The following is a 20,000-nucleotide window of genomic DNA, read 5'->3' as shown; positions in this document are numbered from 1 at the left end:
CCCCCATATGCAGGCGTGCCGCTAGCAAAAGTAAGAGCGGCAGTGAGGCTAGTCAGTCGTGTAGTCCTTTTGGCAAGAAGAAGAAATGCAAAGACAAGTACCTGGCAAAACACAGCTCGAGTAAGTAACACGCCCCTGATTTAAATGACGTCGATCGTATTTATAAACTTATTTATATAAAAAAACAAAGACACGCCTTTTTTTTTCCTCAGTCTTCGATCAGCTCGATGTCATTTCTTACGAAGAGGTTGTGCAGCTTCCTGCGTTCAACCGGAAAACTCTGGTACTCATCGGTGAGTGCGTGAAAACGCCGCGCGTTCCAGACGACGTATTGCGTGAATTTAGTTGTGTGAGTGTTGCGTTTATTCGATTGTGTGCAGGTGCGCCTGGTGTGGGAAGGAGCCATATAAAAAGTTCGCTGCTAACCAAATACCCAGAGAAGTTCGTCTACCCTGCACCTCGTAAGTACGGCACGGAGTTTAACAGCCGCAAACGGACGTTAGTTTGGGTTTTTGACGTTTTTGTCCAAGTGTTAAAAGTTTAAGGGCAGCGTACAACATTGTGTGGTGTCAGCAGAGGTGGGAGTAAGTCACACAAGTAAGTCTCAAGTCATGAACGTCAAGTCAAAGTCAAGTCTAGTCTTTTTTTTAATATTTGTCAAGCAAGTCTCAAATTTGCGACTTAAGTCTGACTCGAGTCAAGTCATATGACTCGAGTCCCCCATCTCTGGGTATCAGATGCTACAAGCCCAGAATTCAGACACGAGCTTTAGACCTTTTATCACTAACATCCTTGCGGTACATCCTTCACTTCCCGCATTAAAATGATCGCCCTCTGATTCCGATTTGCTCTAATAAAGTTTTTATAATGTAACATATCTGGATTCACACAGACACGACCAGACCTCAGAGGAAAGACGAAGAAAACGGACAGGAATACTACTTCATCTCCAACGAAGAGATGACCAAATGCATCGTGGGGAACGAGTTCCTGGAGTACGGAAGCTTTCAGGGCAACATGTTCGGCACCAAGATCCAAACCATCCAGAAGATCCACGAGCAAGAGAAGATCGCACTGCTGGACATAGAGCCGCAGGTAAACGCCATATAGAAGCGTCTCTGACTGATTATGGGTTTTTATTAACTTAAAGGTGAGGTCTCCGTTGTTTGAGAAATGCTTCAGAAAACCGAGTCGGAATGACAAACTAAACAAAAACAAAACAAACGTGTAGCCAATGAGCAGAAAGGGGCGTGTCTTTTCAATATGGGCGGAGAGAGTGTTCAGTGCGCATGTGTGACATTAACAGAAAGCGGTTTTAACATTGACATGGAGGATAAAAACAAAGAAAGAAAGAGAAGAAAGACTTACGATAAGGTAAGAAGTAGGACGTGTTAATATAGGATCAGCTTTCCAGCGCTGGAGAGAACTGAAGGAGCAGGAAGTTGGTCACATATTCACAGATTGGAGTTTCCTGAGTCAATAACTCCTGAGCTAAACGCTGTTACTACACAAATAACACCTCTTTTCTATCGTAGTAATGTAGAGACGCAGCTACAACCGTGTTTTGTGTAGTAACAGTGTTTAGCTCAGGAGTTATTGACTCGGGAAACTCCAATCTGTGAATATGTGACCAACTTTACTTAAGACGCCGAGGCGCTTTTTTCCTTCTCGATAGGTGAGTAACGTTGGTTTTGCTTTGTTACACAGAACTAATATATGTCTTTGTCCTTTACATGATTATGCTTGTGTGTCATTTTTGCTTGTTTGTTTATCTACAATCGTATTGTTCTTCCCTTCAGCTATGATAAAGACACGTTTCTTTCTGTTAGTCGCCTGGGTTACGTGTGTATGTGTGGGCGGAGCTATCGATACAGGGGTGGGACCCATTTGGGTTAGGGGCGTGTTTGTTTTGGTGATTTTATATGTCGACATTGGCTTCAAACAACGCAGACCCCACCTTTAATGTTCAGCAATACGTTTCGAGAGGAACGAACCTGAGAACCAGTCATGGTGCTAGAACCTTCTCTTCGATTTGTAGTTTTTTGTTGGATTAGTTTCATCATTAGCATCAGAAATATGTGTAAAAGAGGGATTGATTTTTTTTACTTCCTTTTCAGACACTGAAGCTCCTCAGAACAGCAGAATTCGCTCCCCTTGTCGTGTTCATCGCACCAACCAACTCAGGCAATCAGGTCGGGCTGATTTCATTCCACAAAACTTTCCTCCATTAAGTTAATTTTCACCTGTAAGTCATTACATCCCAAAGCTCTCAGTAATACCCAACTTTTCCTTTCCTTTTTCTCCACACCAGTCAGAAGCGCTTCAAGCCATCCAAAAGGAATCCGACACCATTTTCAGCGTCTACCGCCATTTCTTCGACGTGATCCTGGTGAACAACGACGTGGACGAGAGCGTGAAAGGCGTCGAAGAGGCTTTAGAAAGCGCCTCCTCCAGTCCACAGTGGGTTCCTGTGTCCTGGGTCTACTGATACTGAGCAGATCCTTCCTCACGTCCATGAAATAGATCCCTCGTTATCGTAAATCAGGCGCAAAACCGTGTCATGAGACGAAGCTCGAGTTCTGGCACTTTCAGGCTGCCGGTTATTAAAGATATTTAATTAAAATTTGTTTTATAAAGCAATAAGTTTTCGATTTTTTTCTTTTCCCTCAAATCAGATAGTTTTAAAAAGTCTCAATAAAAAAAAAAAAAAAAAAAAAAAATGGACCAGTCCTGAGATCAACACCGCTGTGTTCACCGAAGCCCTGTCTACATCTGCTGTGTCACAGAGGACACGTCGATGTGTCATTGTGTGTCGTTCTGGCTGTCGCACGTGTGTAAAGTGTCTGGAAATTAACTGAATAAATTTATCCAACACTGACGTGAAGTTTCTGGTGTTTAAGAGCAAAATGTGAACAGAAGACAACAACACACGAGTGTAGAAAAAAAAAACCTCTTATTTTGACGTAGCACATTCGCTTTAGGATTACAAGTCGATCCTGATTTATATACATAATACAACAGAAATGAAGCGTTAAGAAGAACGCGTGTACAAACACACACACAGAGGACGAGAGCAGGGTTTCACACGACAGGAATAATCTGTAGGGCCTCTGTGTGTGGAGACGGAACAAAAAAATAAAAAGTACAAAATCATTTCTTTAATCGACAGCTTTGAAAAAGAAAAAAAAAAGTTCTGTCAATATACAGTTTACATATGATGAGGAGGAGGGGGGGGATGTGTCAATCATTCAGAATAAAAAAACAGATTTCAGGCCTGCTCTTCATCTCACACACACACACACACACACACACACACACACACACGAGAACTCCACTTTAAACACTTTATCAGTCACGCGGCCAACGGTGAGGAGAAACGCAGCCTGGAGCAGGAACCTGATGTCTGATCTCAGGTGTTTACGTCACTTTCTCCTGATTAGCTAATCGTTACTTAACAGTCTGTTTAGATCGGATCAGGTTGTCAGTCCGAACCGGTCTCGGCTTCTTTCGCCTTCTTTTTTTTCTTTTTCTTCTTGGCGCTTTCTGTGACCTGCGGAATAAAAGGTGATGATTACGATACGTTACGTCTCCCACCACATGCAAGCCGTGACCTCGTGATCGAGAAGAAAACACGACAGCCAACAGCGTTAGAGATTCGGTGGGCGTTAACCGATCTGACCGGAGCTTAGAGACGGAACGTCGCGGCGGCGTATAAAAGACATCAGACTTTACAGTAAATGAACCGTGCGACTGTTAGAAAACGTACAACGACTACGAACTAAAATTAAGATGGAAATAATCGTATTGTTCGTTACACCAAGAAGGTTTTGCCTATTTATTCAGCTCACCTCTGCTTCTCCTTCTTCTTCCACCGCTTCCTCCGCCTCTTCCTCGGCCAGCTTCGTTTTCTTTTCTTTCTTCTTTTTCTTCTTCTCCTTCTTCGCCTCGTCGGTCTTTGGAGTCGAGGGCGTCGCCTCGCCTTCGCTTCCGCTTTCGTCACGTTTCCTCTACACAAAAAATTAGCAGGAAATTTTAAATCCAAAAAACAACCTTAAAAAAAAAAAAAAAAAAACAACGAGCTAAAAGAAAGCCGAGGGTTCGTTACCTTCGCTCCTGCCTGAATAACGTCGTCATCTTCGGCAGCTACGGCTTTGGGTTTATTGCTGAGGGGAGGAGGGGGCAAGAAGAAAAAAAAAAAAAAAAACAAAACACTAGATCAGAACGGCGTAAAACAGATACGTGACGGCGAATGTGGAGAAAAAGCGTGTCCGCAAAACCCAAACCCCTGTCGTACGAGCTGCAGACAGAGCTGTGAGTCGTGCGTGTCTCTGTAGCAGACAGACTCCCTCTAGAGTCACAGCAGGCTAGAAAGGGATAACAGTCTGCGTCAGGCATCTCGTGCACCGACCGGACAGAGGCTAAGTTCGGGGTGCCGATAATTCCGGAGCAGACTATATAACGTTAACGTTTCGCACGTGGAGGCGCAGAGGAGAAGAGAAGGAAGTGTACCTGTAGTCCACGTATCCCTCCTTCCAGTTAGCCGGCGTGCTCCCGTTCGGCTTGCCGTGTTTATCTAGAAGCCCTTTCTGGATCATCATTTTCTTCTGACTCGCCTGAAGAGACGCCGGCGAGAAATTCACACATCAGAAGACGACAAAATATTAAACACACACACATTTTTATTTCCCACCATACCTTTGGCCCCAAGCCCCATTTCCGTGGATACGTGTCTCTTTCCATGATGACCCTCTTGATCTTAGCCACGATGCCGTGATCGCACGTAGAGATGACCGCCGTCGTCATGAGCGCTACGGCTGCAAACACAAACACGGCGTCTTTAGTCCTTTATCCCTTTCTGTTTAACGGGGGTTCGTGAGTCGGATCGGAGCCATCAGACTCGGGTGATAGATACGAGGTCATCTTTGCACAAAGCGCTAATGCTGTCTGTGTAGCATCGTGTGGCTCGGATTAAAGACCTCGTCCACCAGGGTATCGAACGCAGGAGGGGAGCCGAAGCGTGAGCATTACGGCACGGAGGTGTGAGGAGCGAGAGATAAAGATCACAACTACTTAAATAACGTTAAAACAACTGCGAGCTGATGTTTCAGAGAGCTTCTGTTTACTGCACGGTTTGGAGTGATGGAGATCTCCAGAAAAACAACCAGAGGGGTTTTAGAAGTTCTCCAAATTTTTTTAGAAGAGTTCAATTTTCCTCGTTTTGGACTGGAAGGGAAATGACAAAAGCACCCGTGTGGACGAGGCCTGAGGTTCGGAGTGAGCGAGTAAACTGGACCTTCACCTGAACATATGGCTTCTCCTTTAGTGGTAATGACGACGATGTCCTGGTTCACCTCGATGCCATCTTCGTACCTCAGCACACCGGGCAACATGATTTTAGCACCGTAACATATAGCATTGACCTGATAAAGGAACAGAGCGTGTTAAAAAGATCAGCCACAACAACACCGACACCGAACAGACCGGAAAAGGAGGAACACGACGCACCGCACTGTCCTTCATGACGATCCTCTTGTGGCTGACGAGCAGCTTCTCCAGAGGAAAGATGACTCTCCTGAGGTACGTCTCGTCTTTGTTGTGGTCGAACTGCCACTGAGCGTCTAAGACGTCGTGCATGGTCACCATACAGTCCTGAGGGAAAGAGAGACACGAGATCGTACGTCACGTCGTACGCGCGAATAAGAACCTGAGGATGACGGAGAAGCTGTTGGTGAAGATGTGAAAGCAGCATTACAACTAATGCAACCTTATAATCTTCATCTTCAGCCATCTGATGTACCAAAGATTTATTACCAGGACTGAGGAAGGAACCCAGAACTGAACTCAACACTTTGGTGAGAACTTTTAGGTTCTCTGTGTAACAGTGTCTGTGGATCGTGTCTGAACTTACGTTCTCACCCAACACTCCAGAGCGAACCCTCCTGAGCTCCTGCATCTGCCCTCCGACACCCAGCAGCAACCCCAGATGAACACACAGCGTTCTGATGTACGTTCCTGCCTCGCAGCTGACCCAGAAAATCCCTGCAGCATAAATAAGAAAAAAAATTAAACATATAGAAGCACGAGAAAGTCTAACATCGGGGGGGGGGAGAAAAACGCCATCAGTCTTGGGTGATAGATCAAAGGTCATCTTCGCACAAAAATGCTAATGAAGTCTATAAAGCATCATGTGGCTTCACTCAGAGGCTTAAACACAAGCTCAGCTCTTACCGAGCCTTTTCTCCGGGTCGTATTCGATGAGCTTGCTCTCGTAGATGGTTCTGACTCGGAGCTGTCGCTTCACTGCGGCGATGAGAGGAGGCCTCTGGAACAGAGCTCCAGTGAGACACTCCAGACCCTGCGCACGAGAGACGGAATCAGCACACGCACATCAATTTAAAACAGAATTAAGCACAAAAAATAAATAAATAAATAGTGACACTGCGAATTTGAGATCAGTCCCATTAATTCTTCCTTCGTGAATCCCGGCTCTCCGATCCCGCGCGTCCCGCAGCGTCGGCCACGACAGCAGAACGCCGAAGCGGCCGCGAGCGGGCCGGCGGTGAGAGGAGAGCCCGGAGACGCTCAGAGAATGGATAAACGGGTTCATCACGTCGCAGCATCGCAAAATAAATGCACAAATAAACCATCACTACGTCGTCATCGTCACACACTTACCCTGGCGAGCTGGTGTTCGCTCTCTATCGCATTGTGCAGCCGTACTATGCCCACGTACTCTTTGCCTGAAACACACGGCACAAGAGTACTGAGGAAAGGCCACTGGTTTTACTGGGTGAGGTCGAGCTCACAGAATAAAGCACGATGTAAACATACCAGAATTCTCACACTTTAGTCTGAATAAAGAGTGAAATTTTATACGTGTGGTTCGTTTAACTGCCTTCAATTACATTAACCGGAACCTTTGGTTTCGTGTTGTGTTCAACTGATTCCCTTAACACCGCAGGTTCAGCGAGTAAAAGCGAGCACGCCGGAAACACGGCCTCACCTGCACTCTGCTGAGATTTGACCAATCGCGTCGCTCTATCGACACACACGATCAGGCATCCCGTGACCTTCGGGTCCAGCGTCCCGCTGTGTCCCGTCTTCTCCACACGCAGGATCCGTTTGATCCACGCCACCACCTCGTGAGAGGACGGATTCGCCGGCTTGTCCAAGTTAATAAAACCGGACCTGAAGGGAAAAAGCAAAGCTGCAGCCAAAACGATCAGAACGTCCGATCTCACGCACGACGAGACGCCGCGAGCAGCCATCAGTCCAGGGTGATAGATAACAAGTCATCTTCGCACAGAGCGCTAATGTCGTCTCAATCACATCATGTGGCTTCACCAAAAACGTGAACGACACGAAGGATGAAACCGTACCTGACATAATCTTGAATGTTTCTCTTCAGGGGATTGGCGCCATGAGGCAGAGGTGTGTAGTGCGTCGTCCTGATGTTCAGCTTATCAAAGTTCTAGACGGACCAGACATGAAAAATAAATAAATAAATAAAGATCATCATATATGATTTAAAGCTTATGTGATGCAGCACACATTCAAATAAAAGCTTGTTCTTCATCGTGGATTTTTAATATTTGTCTAAAGAGTTAAATCACACGTAGCACAAGAAGAAGAAGATTTTTTTTTTTAAACGTTATAAATAAGGAATCATTTGTTATTTGTCACGAGGTTAACTAGCCACTAAACTAACAAGCATTTTAAAGGGAGGCCGTAAGAAGCGTGTGATCAGACGCGTCCGTTCATCTTTATCAAGGCCGGTCTGATCTCTCTGCACCCGCTGGTCCGAACCTCCAGGAAACCGGACGAACAGACCAGCAGAACCCCAACAGTCCAGAACGGAGCGAAGGAGCCGCAGAGGGTCGGAACCCGCCGTGCTCAGAGAATGGATAAACACGTTCATCATCTCGCACGCCGGCCGAGTCAAGAGAGGAAGACGTCCAGAATGAGTGACGTTTACCTTCAGCAGCAAAGGCCACTGGGACGTGTCGAGTTTCGCGACCTTGGACTCCGGTTTGATGAGAAAATCTCCAGTTTCTTGGATTTCCTGCAAGTAAAATGATCAGAAGTGAATTAATGCGTTTTAACCGCGACAGAAACAAACCGAAGGAACGTCTCAACCGCGTTCGAGCTGGAAATCATTACCCCGACTTCTTCATCTGAAATCTTGCTCTTCTTCTTCTTCTTCTCTGTGGACAAAAGTATGACGTCATTGTTTAGCATGAACCAAGTTCACCATTTCAACATCACAGCAACTTCATCATACTTCGGATTAAATAATCTGGGATTTAAAATCCATTTATCAGAACGAATCAAACTTTAAACCCTTAAGCATCAGGGCTAAAATGGGCGCAAGCACGTGCACCACCAGCACCACCACGTGCGCCACGTGGTCCACAGAAACCACTTAAACGCGTGATCTGATGGTTTACAAAAAAAAAAAAACACTTAATCTGCATGATCTTATTAATTTATTAATTTATTTATTTTACTTACACATCGTGCACAAGGTCGTAAAGAAACCAAAACGTGGCCAGGATCTTATTATTAAATGCACAAGTCGTGTAAAGTTACACCGTCTAAACGTTATAATAAGTGTTATATTCTATATAAAATGATATATTTGCATTATAAGTTCTATTTTCAGGGACAAAAACCCTGCCTGAACATTTTAAAGACTAACGTTTCTCCCACGTGCCCTGATATTATAAACATCACGCTTTCATCACTGTTTATAAAACACACAAAACATCTCCTAGACATCAGACTAACACAAATCCTCTACTGCTTTACGTTTAACACGATATAATATTAAATTAACAGCATAAAGAGAGAGAGTTTAAGAGCACGTACTTTCACAGTCCGCCATCTTCCGTCTGTGCGCCTGCAAGAGAACACGTGTGAGTTTGTACGCATGCGTACAACGCGGCTTCGCGTCACTCTCGCGATGTTTTGTAGCATCGCGATGACCCGTTTGGCGCTCCACAAGGCGCCATGTTTGTGAAAGCTGACTAAAGTTTTTTGCATGTAAATGTTTTGTGTGAAATTTAAACACATCCATAAAACTTTTTGGGTGATTTGCCTAAAAAAACAAAACAAAACACACAGGATTCAAGTTTATCGGGTACATGTGTGAGAAAAGTCAGGACACTATTCAAATCTCATGAATACAATTATTATTTTATGTTCATTTAAATTTTATATTTACAATTCAAAAATGAAAGAGTTTTATTGAGTACTTAGACAAATAAACATTCCACTTAAATAGCTAGTTTTCTCCCATGCTAACCTTCCAGCTAGCACGGCCACGCTAGCGTTCACGCGTCATCAGTTAACTGACATCCAAAGCTATATATAAAAATATATAAAAGCTACAGAAATGTCTGCGTCTCGGTTCCTTCTACAACTGAACTAGTCTGTTATTCTGCACTCTTTATCCCAGGGTTCATAGCAAACCCGCAAGGGCCGGATAAAGCGGGTGTATTTGTGTCGTAGAGAACCCTAAAAATTTGGAGGTTGAAATCGAAGGTTGACCAGATGCTCAAGGTCCCTCAGTTCCCACATGTTCACGGACACTGAGCCACGAGACCTGGTCTGAAACGGAACATCGGAAAGGATCTGGATTGTGAAGTTCAGGGGTATTTTCAGGGGATTATAATATATGATTAGAATTGATTACAAACTGCTGCTACTTATGTACAAGGCTCTTAATGGTTTAGCTCCCTTGTATCTAACTAATCTTCTAACATGTTACAATCCTTCACGCTCTCTGAGATCACAAAACTCAGGACTTCTGGTAGTTCCCAGAATATTGTGCACTATTACATCTGACTTGCAAATATTATGAACAGCAGCTACGTTAATCCCTCTCCCCTGCTTCTCTCGCTGTACCAGCTCCGATCGACTTCCGTGCGATGAAGATTTTGGACCCCCACTGAGATGAGGCCGACTCTGAGAATCCCGAGGCAGCTCCAGTTGGACTCTGAGATACTAAAGAGGAGATGTGAACTCCATGTGGTCTTTTGCATCAATACAATATTTCTCAGACTGTATATTTATAATCACACCCTCCAGCGTCACCCATATGAGGATGAGGTTCCCCTTTGAGTCTGGTTCCTCTCACGGTTTCTTCCTTTACCATCTAAGGGAGTTTTTCCTCCCCACAGTCACCTGAGTCACCTCAGACTTGCTCATTGGGGATAAATACATACACATTGTGAAGTAAATCTATCTAATATTAATCTCGAATTTTGTATCCTATTAATCTTTATATTATTCTTTATAATAACCTTCTGTTCTGTGTTTATGTTCTGTAAAGCTGCTTTGAGACAATGTCAATTGTAAAAAGCGCTATACAAATAAACTTGAATTGGATTGAATAATATACACCCGTTGGCATGTTAAATAGAAAATAGAATACAAGTGCTATAAATATAAATCGAATGCGGTGGATTACATCCAACTTTCCCACATTTTAAAGAAGCCTGGCAAATGTTTGCTCAGTTATCAGCAGGGTTAGGATAGAGAGCGGCCCACGGAGCAGTAAGGCCCTGTGAGGTTTGTACTTGAATTGCTGGGTGTTAAAGCGATCTGAGACAGAGTGTAGTACACAAGCCGAGGGGTATTTCATATATGAGCGGAAGTCCAGGGTTTACTGGATGGAAAGCTGTGAGGACGGACAAACACCCAGCTAAAAGGAAGTCTAGTACATCCTGGACCAGGCAGAATTGATTTCAGGCACATAAAAGACACCAGAGGCTCTATTATAAACACCCTGAAATGTGTGCAGGAGGTAAAATCCTTGTCCTTACCCCTTAAGTGCCCAGTGAGAACCTTTGAGAATGGGGGAAAACCTTTATTTACAGTTTATATACAGTTATTACCACAATATCCTCATTCAAGCAGAGCGAGAGACGGAGCGGACGGAGAGAAATGCTGAACTGGTGAAACATCTAAAATTTTGCTCGATTTTCTTTGTGTTTAGTTTCAGATTTTTGTCTAACAACCTTTCCAAAGACACAATCTGAGATAAACGCTCAGGGGCAAGCGAACTCTGGAAAACTATTTTAATACACCGGAATCTATTTGACTACATCATAACGCTAAATAAAATGATGTTGCATTTGAATACGCTTTGCAATATCATTAAAAGTTTCCTTTGTCATTTTAGAACGCGTGTTTAAATCTGCTGATACAACTCTAAAACAAAATGCTGTATGGAACACCTAGGCTTTTTGTGCTGCTAACTAAAGGTAGTAAAATAACGTTTCGTTTAACTTTATTGTGATCGAAATGACAAAAGCGTCTTGACTCGACTTGCCGTGTTTACTTACTTTGTCTTTATTTTGTAGATTTATATAAATCCCAAAACAACCAGACATAATAATTATAATAATAATAATAAAATGATTACTAAAATGAAAATAACAGTATTTTTTCATAACGTCTTAAATACTGTAATTTGCACATGATGTTAGTTGAACTATAACAGAAAGGTTAATTGCTGTGATTTAATGTGTATAAATGTCAGTTTGAACTAAAAAATCCTGTCTGTTTTCCTGGAAGCTTGATTACTGTAACATCTTATAACAACACTGTCAGTTCTCCATATAGTAAATTCCTATATTTGACAGCATTTTCAAAACGTACCGAGCCTCGTTTCCCTGTGCGCCGTATCTTCTAACGTATCTTTCATAAAACTGACAGAACCGTAGGAACGATTCTTCGTTTGCGGTGACGAGGAACTTCATATCATTTAACTTGAGTTTCTGACATTCAAAGATTTCCTTAATTCTGCAGTTTTGGGTTTTTTTTTGCTAGTCTACACTGATTAAGCTTGTTCTTTGGTGCTTGGTGTTCTAGTGCTGGTCAGACGACGATCAAGCCTGAAGACCCAGCGAACGAGCCGTGTTGAGCACGTCGTCTCTGGTCAAATAGCAGCCGCAGAGTTGACGGAGTCCCGTGAAGGATTCTCGACCGTGCAGCACTCGCCAGTTATCGATAAAGAGAACCTTAACAAGGAAGAGAACAATTTAAAAAGATCAACACTTCCTCCTCATGATGTCTACCGTCTATAAGCTAAAGAAGGTTTAGAAGGTTTTTCACAGAGGTTTTGTTACCTTGCCCGGTTTAAGTTTGACCCACAGCTCGTTCTCGGGGTTCCTGAGCTCGTCAGTGAGTTGTCTGTGTGCCACATACCAACGCTGGACCATGTTGTGAGGAACCGTGTTGATCACCGCACGGTCGTAGTTGTTATATCTAAGTAACGACAACAGCGTTACAATAAAACATCGACATTCGAGAGATTAAATCATTCAACATTATAAGAAAAAGCTAAAGAACGGGAAATAAGACAGAGACTGTTTTTCGTGATCCGTTCCGACGCTTAGCGGAATGTAAAGAAACTAATGTGTGCTATTTAAACATTGGATTTCAGTGGTGTGACTCAAAAAGAAGTTATTTTTTCTCTCCTGTTTTGGTAACTTCTGTTAGCTGTCAGATTCCGACAGGTTTCAGCAGCTCAAACATGTTTCTGAATCCTGTATTCTTCTTCCTACAGAGTAGAGTTTCATATCTGCAGCTAGACCAGTGATTTCTTTAACCTGGACTGAATCGGCCAGGTGTGTCGTTTAACCCTCTTATTATTCGCACACGTTCGAACCTAAACGGAGCTCGACTTTACCCGAGGACGTAAGCGGTATCGATCGATACGGTACGATATGCCGTGCAGCAAGACGGCAATTACCTCATCATGTAGACTTCCTTGTTCCAGGGGTAGACGCCGAGAACGGGGCCGATGCCGATCATGTGGTTGCTCTGGTTACCGAGATTCTCGATGAACTCGTGTTTGATGGGGACACGCGAGAGGAGCTCGAAGTTTTCAGGAGATCGCTCGAGCACTTTATTAGCCGAGTAGAAGCCGTCCACTAACAGAGTCCTGCCGCCGGTTCCCTCGTGTCTCAGACAGTGGAACACCTGAATCCTGTCGAACAGCCGGGTGGAGCAAAAGTGAGAGAGCGTGGACAGAATCATGTTATAACTCCAGAAAAACTATATTTCAGTAGCGTAGACATCTATTCATGATGTCCAGGCATAAGTATGGTCTGAAAAGCCTCGTCCTATAAAGGAATAAATCTGTTTTAATACTGAAAATGGATTATTAAAGGTGGGGTCTCCGATGTTTGAGAAATGCTTCAGAAAGTTGGGATGACAAACAAAACAAAAATCAAAACAAACGTGTAGCCAATGAGCAGAAAGGGGCGTGTCTTGACAATATGGGCGGAGAGAGTGTTCAGTGCGCATGTGTGACTTCCTTGTTCCAGGGGTAGACGCCGAGAACGGGGCCGATGCCGATCATGTGGTTGCTCTGGTTACCGAGATTCTCGATGAACTCGTGTTTGATGGGGACACGTGAGAGGAGCTTGAAGTTTTCAGGAGATCGCTCGAGCACTTTATTAGCCGAGTAGAAGCCGTCCACTAACAGAGTCCTGCCGCCGGTTCCCTCGTGTCTCGACAAACCCTCGGGACGACAAACAAAACAAAAATCAAAACTAATAGCCAGTGTAGCCAATGAGCAGAAAGGGGCGTGTCTTGTCAATATGGGCGGAGAGAGTGTTCAGTGCGCATGTGTGACATCAGCAGAAAGCGGTTTTAACATTGACATGGAGGATAAAAACAAAGAAAGAAAGAGAAGAAAGACTTACGATAAGGTAAGAAGTAGGACGTGTTAATATAGGATCAGCTTTCCAGCGCTGGAGAGAACTGAAGGAGCAGGAAGTTGGTCACATATTCACAGATTGGAGTTTCCCGAGTCAATAACTCCTGAGATAAACACTGTTACTACACAAAACACGGTTGTAGCTGCGTCTCTACATTACTACGATAGAAAAGAGGTGTTATTTGTGTAGTAACAGTGTTTAGCTAAGATCTTAGCTAAGGTCTTTGAGTTTCGTAAGACCTTATCGTAACCCCTTCTTCACTTTCTTTCTTTGTTTTTATCCTCCATGTCAATGTTAAAACCGCTTTCTGCTGATGTCACACATGCGCACTGAACACTCTCTCCGCCCATATTGACAAGACACGCCCCTTTCTGCTCATTGGCTACACTGGCTATTAGTTTTGATTTTTGTTTTGTTTGTCGTCCCGACTCAGTTTTCTGAAGCATTTCTCAAACAACGGAGACCTCACCTTTAATTCTACTATTAAAAAGAGCAGAAATCAGTAGAAGCAGAGAGGTTGTGATTTAGCATGGGAGTGAACTGGAGGGAAGTGTGTGTGCTCTCTCTCTCTCTCTCTCTCTCTCTCTCTCTCTCCCTGAGCAGTGTGCTGAGCCAAGTGTGTATGTGACCGTGAGTACAGCAAAGCCAAACCTGAGCAAAAGCCACAAGCTGGGAATCTGCAGCATTATTTCTTTTGGAATAAAAGGAAACTTAGTATTGTGCAAAGGCCATGAGCTCAAATAAAAATCTCACATGTTCTTACCCACGGCTCGACTGTGTACTCTACACAATTCACCTTATAGTCCCATTGCCGAGGTTTTTTGTATGTTTTCACGCTGCATGTAATACATATCAAAAAGCAAAAAAAAATATCAGATGGTGAGTATAGGGATGAAAAGAACCGGAACATTAGCGGCTTCGGTCGGACGGATGTCCGTATTCGGTCCTGTATTCTGACCTGCGTAGGAAGGAAAAGGTACCAGGATTCGAGTCAAACGCACCAAACACAGAGTTACAGAGTAACGTGTTTATTATCAGTTAACTCAGTCTAATGCGCTTCAGTGAGGACTTCAAGCCCCCAGATCGCAGTTATGTAACAGAGACGTGACATGCCTCGTGTCGCATCAATGAAGCAAAGCGTACAGCAGAAAGATTAAACTAATCCAGAGGTGACGGGGGGAGCAGAAACAAAGCCATGATTTTAACTGCTCTCGTCATCTTACTTCCTCAGCGTTTTCAGTAGATACAGAAGAACAAGGCGCTGCATCTTTAATCACGCTGTAAGGTGGTGTGAGGCGAGCAGCTTTAACGGCGTCGATCAAGAAAGTTTGCATACGCACCCAGAAGGCTCTTGGAAGTAAGACGTGTCGGTGTGGCGGTCCAGAGCCAGCTTCGTGTACGCCGTGTCGCCGCGCGAAAAATCGGAGGTGAAACTCCACATTCGGCCGTACATCGTCTCTCTGGATACGGGAAAAAAAAACAAGTAAAACGTGTGCAGAAAATTTTAACGATTTGATATTTGAGAAAGCGATACTGACATTCAGGTGTGATGGTGCAGGGACGTTTCTACTGTACACAAAGCTTTTAGGTCTTCAATGTCTTTCTGTATGAAACTTTAACATCCAATCAACTGTTAATATCAAATCAGCCTGTATCTCTAGACCTGTGATGTCATTATTTACTGATATGATATCAACATCATCATCATCATCATCATCATCATCATCATCATCCGGTCCTACAGAGTATACAAGCTGTAAACCACAGATCCGATCCAACAGAGTGCTGCTGATGTAGTTTACGCTGTGAATGTTACTCTAACTGACATGACAGATTTCCTGCAGCATGCAGCAGCATTACGTGTAGCTGCTCAGATGTTTTGTTACAGTTATCACGGTCATTCAGCTATAGAATATAACGTGCTAATGATAATCTGAGTTTCAAAAACATTAAAGGTGCGGTGCACGATGTTTGAAAGCCAATGTTGACATTTGAAATCACCAAAACAAACACGCCCCACACATACATACGTAACCCAGGCAACTATTATTTTGGAACCTGCTGGGGCGGCTGGCCGAGGGGATATTTTTATCAGTAAATGAACACAATGAGTAATACTATGGTAATACAAATGTGTTTGTGTAGTACTGTGTGTTGTACCGTGAAAGGTTTAGCTCCGTTTCACGCGGAAGACGACATTCGACACCTAGAACCCGAGGCAGAGGTAACGGCAGGTATCCGCCATGTCAGTGTTTCAATCGCTTTCTGCTAATGTCAGACATCCGCACTGAACACTGTCTCCGCCGCATTTTGACAAGACACGCCCCTTTCTGCTCATTGGCTACACGTTTATTTTGTTAGTCGGCCCGACTCAGTTCTCTGAAGTATTTTTCAAACATTGTGCACCTCACCTTTAATAAAAAACCTCATACCTGATAATGCTAATTCTTTTGGTCACCGTTTCGGTCGCGTCGATCGTAGCCGGGACGTCTTCTACGAACGCGATGCCGTACAGTAAGAAGTTGTTCAGAAACGTTTTCAACTCTTCATCACAGCTCATAAACTTTTCCCAGTTGGCTGAAGTCACCTTGGCGTCGGAGTAAATCTCTGAGTTCCACAGGATGCGCGGTTGCATAGCGCTCCATTTCTGGCCCTCGTAGCTGTTCTTTGCTAGCCAGGCCAGGTTGTAGCGTGTAACGTGACCGTCGGGCCCTGTGGAAAGGAAAACACAGATACGGCTCCCGAGTCGACTTCTATGACAGATACTGTACAATCCCAGTTATATATTATTCCTTATTCTCTCACCAGTCAAGACAAAGTACAATCTCACTCCTGTTTTGGTCAAAGTAACAAACAGACGAACGTCTTCAAGCCGAGGGTTACTAAATAACTTGTTTACTTTAAGGTATACAGTAACGTATCGAGGCGAACGGAACGATCTGCTGAGGTCTTTTATAAGTGTCAAAGTCTTATCTTTCCTACAATGCCTTATCTCCGCTTGGTGAAGGTCTACTCATCTACTCATCATGTCAAACATCTGGTGAAAAAAAAAGACTGATGACAAACAAGCAGTGTCGAGTTTTATACGAGAAGCTTTTACGTCCGCTGAAATATTAATAACGACAAATAAAAGATCGTCGTTTTGCAGGTTGTCTTATTCAAATAAAAGAACGTGAAGATTTGAAAAAACGGGATTTACACGTGAGGAAGAGATTCTCCTCGTCCACTCGCGTCTTGGTGGGTCGGATGTTCAGGTCGATGCTGCCGGTGTCCAGGTTGCGCTGGTTTGTTTTGGAGTTGTAACACGAGGCCGAGCGACAGTGATCCCTCAGCCACACGTAGTTAAAGTGCATCACCTGACCGCCGTAACGAAGCTCTGCGGATTAAAACACCACCTCGTTAAATCATGCTAAAAACACGGCCGGTATCGCAAAAGTTAACGACTTAAATGTCTTTATACCAGGAAAAAAGTGTCAACTAATAACGTTCTCGTTTTTAATAGGTTTCTAAACTAAGAGCTCATCCACAGGGGTGTGTTGGTATAATCAGGTGCCTTAAAACGAAGATTTTTAAACTGTTTGGTGTGGAGTTTAATAATAATAATAAACAAAGCCTCTATGGCCCAGGGAGAATATAAACAGAGACGAATCTGCTCATGTTATAATGTAAGAGAGATAAGAAAGTAAACTGGCAGACATCGATAAACTAAAACAACCCACTACAGTGCGCGGTAACATATGACGCATTCGCACTGCGGGTTATTTTGGTGTCATCACTTACATTAAAGAGAGAACCTGTTTCGATAGCAGCAGGCAGGTGAGCAACGGCTTCGCTCCGAGAGCTCGGTCGAGCTGCGGAACAAACGTTAACTGTTTAAACACAGTTTAAGTGACGAACACGTACCGAAGCAGTCGTCTAGCAGCTGCCAGTTACACGTATCCTCCGGCGCCGTGTGCTGCCATCTTTTCTTTCCCAGCAGTACGGGTGCAGGACCCCAGGCCCGGGACGCAGACCTCACAGACCCTCGTAGCTTCACAAATGTCTGGAGTAAAGCCATGAACTGTAAAACAGCCCAGAGCAATCGTGATAAAATTCCTCCTGTACGCACCTGAGAACTAAAAGGACTCATCAGTGGCCCTTTCTGAAAACCTCATTTTTAGAGATTGTTCATTTAAACAGTAGCTTAGTTGATTTTTTTGGTTCGACCGCAAACATCACCAAGCGGACACGTTTCTGTCCTCGAGGAAGACCTTTAACCTTCCTGCACTGTAAGAGGCTTTAAATAAAAATGAAGGGTAGTTTTTATCTCTACTCTGATGTTAGAACATTCGTGTGTTCGTTTCTCAGTTCGCGTTTCCTTCTTTTAGAGTTTTATTAAATATAAAACAAGATGGATCTCTGATGAAAAACGATCGTTTTCAGTTCTTCACACGCGCTTGTATAAAACGTCTGATACACGTCTGATAAAACGTCTGATGCACGACACGTGTAAAGGATGATAGTTTAAATACATGTTTACATTTTGTCAAAAATCTGATTTTTAAATAATGGTTTTATTTTTTAAGCACGAATTGAATTGAATGCTCAGATATAGACCAGTAAATAAATGGTATAAAACATACTCACAGATGTGTGTTAGAAAGATGACTGGACTGAAGAACTTTACTCTCTCTCGCTCTTTCTCCCTCTCTCTCACTCACTCTCTTTATCTCCCCCTCCCTCTATGTGTCTCACTCTCACTTTCTCTATCTCTCTTTCCTTCTCTCTTTCCCTCTCTCTATGTGTCTCTCTCTCTCTCTCCCTCACTCTTTCTCTCTCTCTCTCTCTCCCTCACTCTTTATCTCTCTCTCTTTCCTTCTCTCTCTCTCTCTCTCTCTCTCTCTCTCTCTATCTATCTATTCGTTCTACAATATGACATGTAATTCACGCCTTTGATGAAAAAAAAATACAGCTGTAGTCACTAAAATTAATCATTAAACAGAAGAGACTGTTCTCGCCCTGTTCTCTATCTATCTATCTATCTTTCTCTCTCTCTTTCTCGCTCTCTCTCTCTCCTTCTCTCACTCTCTTAGAGCGGATAACAGGACCGCGCATGCGCGCCACGTTCACGCCGTTGAGTGAGAAAATCAACACTCTCATTGGTAAATTTATCCGATAGCACCGCCCACAAACGACGCCATTGGCTGCCTGGACCAAAAACATACACTAAAAGAAAATGGGTCCTCAAAGTGTCAGTGAAGGATGTTATGAAGCAGAACCTGAACATTTCTGAACATTATTCACCCCCCCCCCCCCCCCAACAACAACAACAACAACAACAACAGTTATAATGTTTAAAATGCAAGAACGAATAAAAATGAATACTTCTTTACTGCCATTTTTGGATAAGAGGGAAAACAGTAACCTAAACTTTATACTCAAATAAATAGCACCTTAATAAAGATTAAGAATTAATTAAAAATGTTCCTGGGTCATTTTCACTGAAGAATATCTTCACAATATTTCCTTATAGCACCTGACAAATGACCATTAGATCATAAGCCAGGTGATAAAGACTAAAGTCTCTCCCCAAGGGCCAAAAGCGTCCCTGATGTTCCAGACTGATGTTAATTGGCCTGAGACTTTTAATTGACAGCAGATTAACAACTGCAAGAGCCAAGATTAACTAATAGATAAGGTAGCTAAAGTGTGTCTGAACGAATACCGGCAAATAGCACTTACACCCATTATCATGAAGTGCTCTGAGTGACACCTATAGAACTGAAAAAAAAAGAAGGCATGACAGTCTCCGGCGGCCTCGTCCACAACAATCCCATAACCATGCAGATCGATCCCTGGCAAGGTGACAACAAGACTCTAGCCAGCGGTAGAACATCAGGATTGAGGAAGTCGCTCCGTAAGAAGAGACGATCGGGCCAAGAACTCGGAACACTGGGAGCTCTGGAGTGGCAAATATAGCTCGACAGAGAGTGAGAAAAATTGTTATGCATGACTGTGTTCAGGTTATGGACAATGTAAATTATGTGCAGAGTGCAGACAGGGACTCCGGCAAGACTGGTTGTGACAGCATAACTAAAAGTCTAAAGCCAGAAGACGTGACAGACATGAGGGCTTCCTGGGATGTAAAGTGTCCCACAACTCCACAGTCTGTAAAACTGAGCGACCTGCGAGGGTGGTAAGGAGACAACATCCAGACATCCCAGTTCACCAAACACTCTATGACCATGAACTCTACAGATCTACTTATTTACCGGGGAAAAGCTATTC

The 20,000-nt window shown here is 43.6% G+C and overlaps 3 protein-coding genes and 4 non-coding genes across 8 annotated transcripts in view; 1 reads left to right on the top strand and 6 right to left on the bottom strand.

The window, feature by feature from the left end:
• Nucleotides 1-2,878, top strand: part of mpp1 (MAGUK p55 scaffold protein 1) — a 19,505-nt gene extending 16,627 nt beyond the window's left edge. The window contains exons 7-12 of the mRNA XM_060890520.1: nucleotides 14-120; nucleotides 213-293; nucleotides 381-461; nucleotides 893-1,095; nucleotides 2,118-2,192; nucleotides 2,312-2,878. Of these exons, the coding sequence (XP_060746503.1) occupies nucleotides 14-120; nucleotides 213-293; nucleotides 381-461; nucleotides 893-1,095; nucleotides 2,118-2,192; nucleotides 2,312-2,488 (724 nt within the window). The 3' untranslated portion in view covers nucleotides 2,489-2,878. The remainder of the gene's footprint in view (nucleotides 1-13; nucleotides 121-212; nucleotides 294-380; nucleotides 462-892; nucleotides 1,096-2,117; nucleotides 2,193-2,311) is intronic.
• A 58-nt stretch (nucleotides 2,879-2,936) lies between these two features.
• Nucleotides 2,937-8,974, bottom strand: dkc1 (dyskeratosis congenita 1, dyskerin). Of its 2 annotated transcripts, XM_060890516.1 has the most exons (15): nucleotides 8,869-8,974; nucleotides 8,161-8,204; nucleotides 7,976-8,062; nucleotides 7,380-7,471; nucleotides 7,004-7,188; nucleotides 6,676-6,740; nucleotides 6,229-6,355; nucleotides 5,909-6,039; nucleotides 5,506-5,649; nucleotides 5,300-5,420; nucleotides 4,696-4,814; nucleotides 4,510-4,613; nucleotides 4,106-4,163; nucleotides 3,849-4,007; nucleotides 2,937-3,550 (listed from the first exon to the last, which is right to left on the bottom strand). In XM_060890516.1, the coding sequence occupies exons 1-15, from the start codon at nucleotides 8,882-8,884 to the stop codon at nucleotides 3,482-3,484; spliced, it is 1,521 nt and encodes a 506-aa protein (XP_060746499.1). In that variant the 5' UTR covers nucleotides 8,885-8,974; the 3' UTR covers nucleotides 2,937-3,481. The 2 variants fall into 2 exon arrangements, with proteins under 2 accessions (XP_060746499.1, XP_060746498.1); XM_060890515.1 differs by lacking the exon at nucleotides 8,869-8,974 and having other exon boundaries at nucleotides 8,161-8,253.
• LOC132860529 (small nucleolar RNA SNORD83) lies at nucleotides 4,887-4,963 on the bottom strand. The gene has a single exon (XR_009649841.1). It is a non-coding gene; the product is annotated as a small nucleolar RNA SNORD83 (small nucleolar RNA).
• Nucleotides 5,721-5,855, bottom strand: LOC132860538 (small nucleolar RNA SNORA36 family). The gene has a single exon (XR_009649850.1). It is a non-coding gene; the product is annotated as a small nucleolar RNA SNORA36 family (small nucleolar RNA).
• On the bottom strand, nucleotides 6,115-6,192 carry LOC132860528 (small nucleolar RNA SNORD83). The gene has a single exon (XR_009649840.1). It is a non-coding gene; the product is annotated as a small nucleolar RNA SNORD83 (small nucleolar RNA).
• Nucleotides 7,263-7,339, bottom strand: LOC132860527 (small nucleolar RNA SNORD83). Its single transcript, XR_009649839.1, has one exon. It is a non-coding gene; the product is annotated as a small nucleolar RNA SNORD83 (small nucleolar RNA).
• A 2,357-nt stretch (nucleotides 8,975-11,331) lies between the features above and the next one.
• tmlhe (trimethyllysine hydroxylase, epsilon) lies at nucleotides 11,332-18,797 on the bottom strand. The gene is made up of 8 exons (XM_060891159.1): nucleotides 18,360-18,797; nucleotides 17,637-17,793; nucleotides 16,933-17,109; nucleotides 16,166-16,445; nucleotides 15,074-15,193; nucleotides 12,761-12,997; nucleotides 12,135-12,273; nucleotides 11,332-12,026 (listed from the first exon to the last, which is right to left on the bottom strand). Exons 2-8 carry the CDS (start codon nucleotides 17,788-17,790, stop codon nucleotides 11,895-11,897), a joined length of 1,239 nt encoding a protein of 412 aa, XP_060747142.1. The 5' UTR covers nucleotides 17,791-17,793; nucleotides 18,360-18,797; the 3' UTR covers nucleotides 11,332-11,894.
• Between the last annotated feature and the right edge of the window lie 1,203 nt (nucleotides 18,798-20,000).

This window comes from Tachysurus vachellii, chromosome 17 (assembly GCF_030014155.1).
Source record: "Tachysurus vachellii isolate PV-2020 chromosome 17, HZAU_Pvac_v1, whole genome shotgun sequence".
In the NCBI taxonomy this organism is placed as follows: domain Eukaryota; kingdom Metazoa; phylum Chordata; class Actinopteri; order Siluriformes; family Bagridae; genus Tachysurus; species Tachysurus vachellii.
Note: the sequence above shows the minus strand (reverse complement) of the source record. Positions and strands in the feature narration are given on the sequence as shown.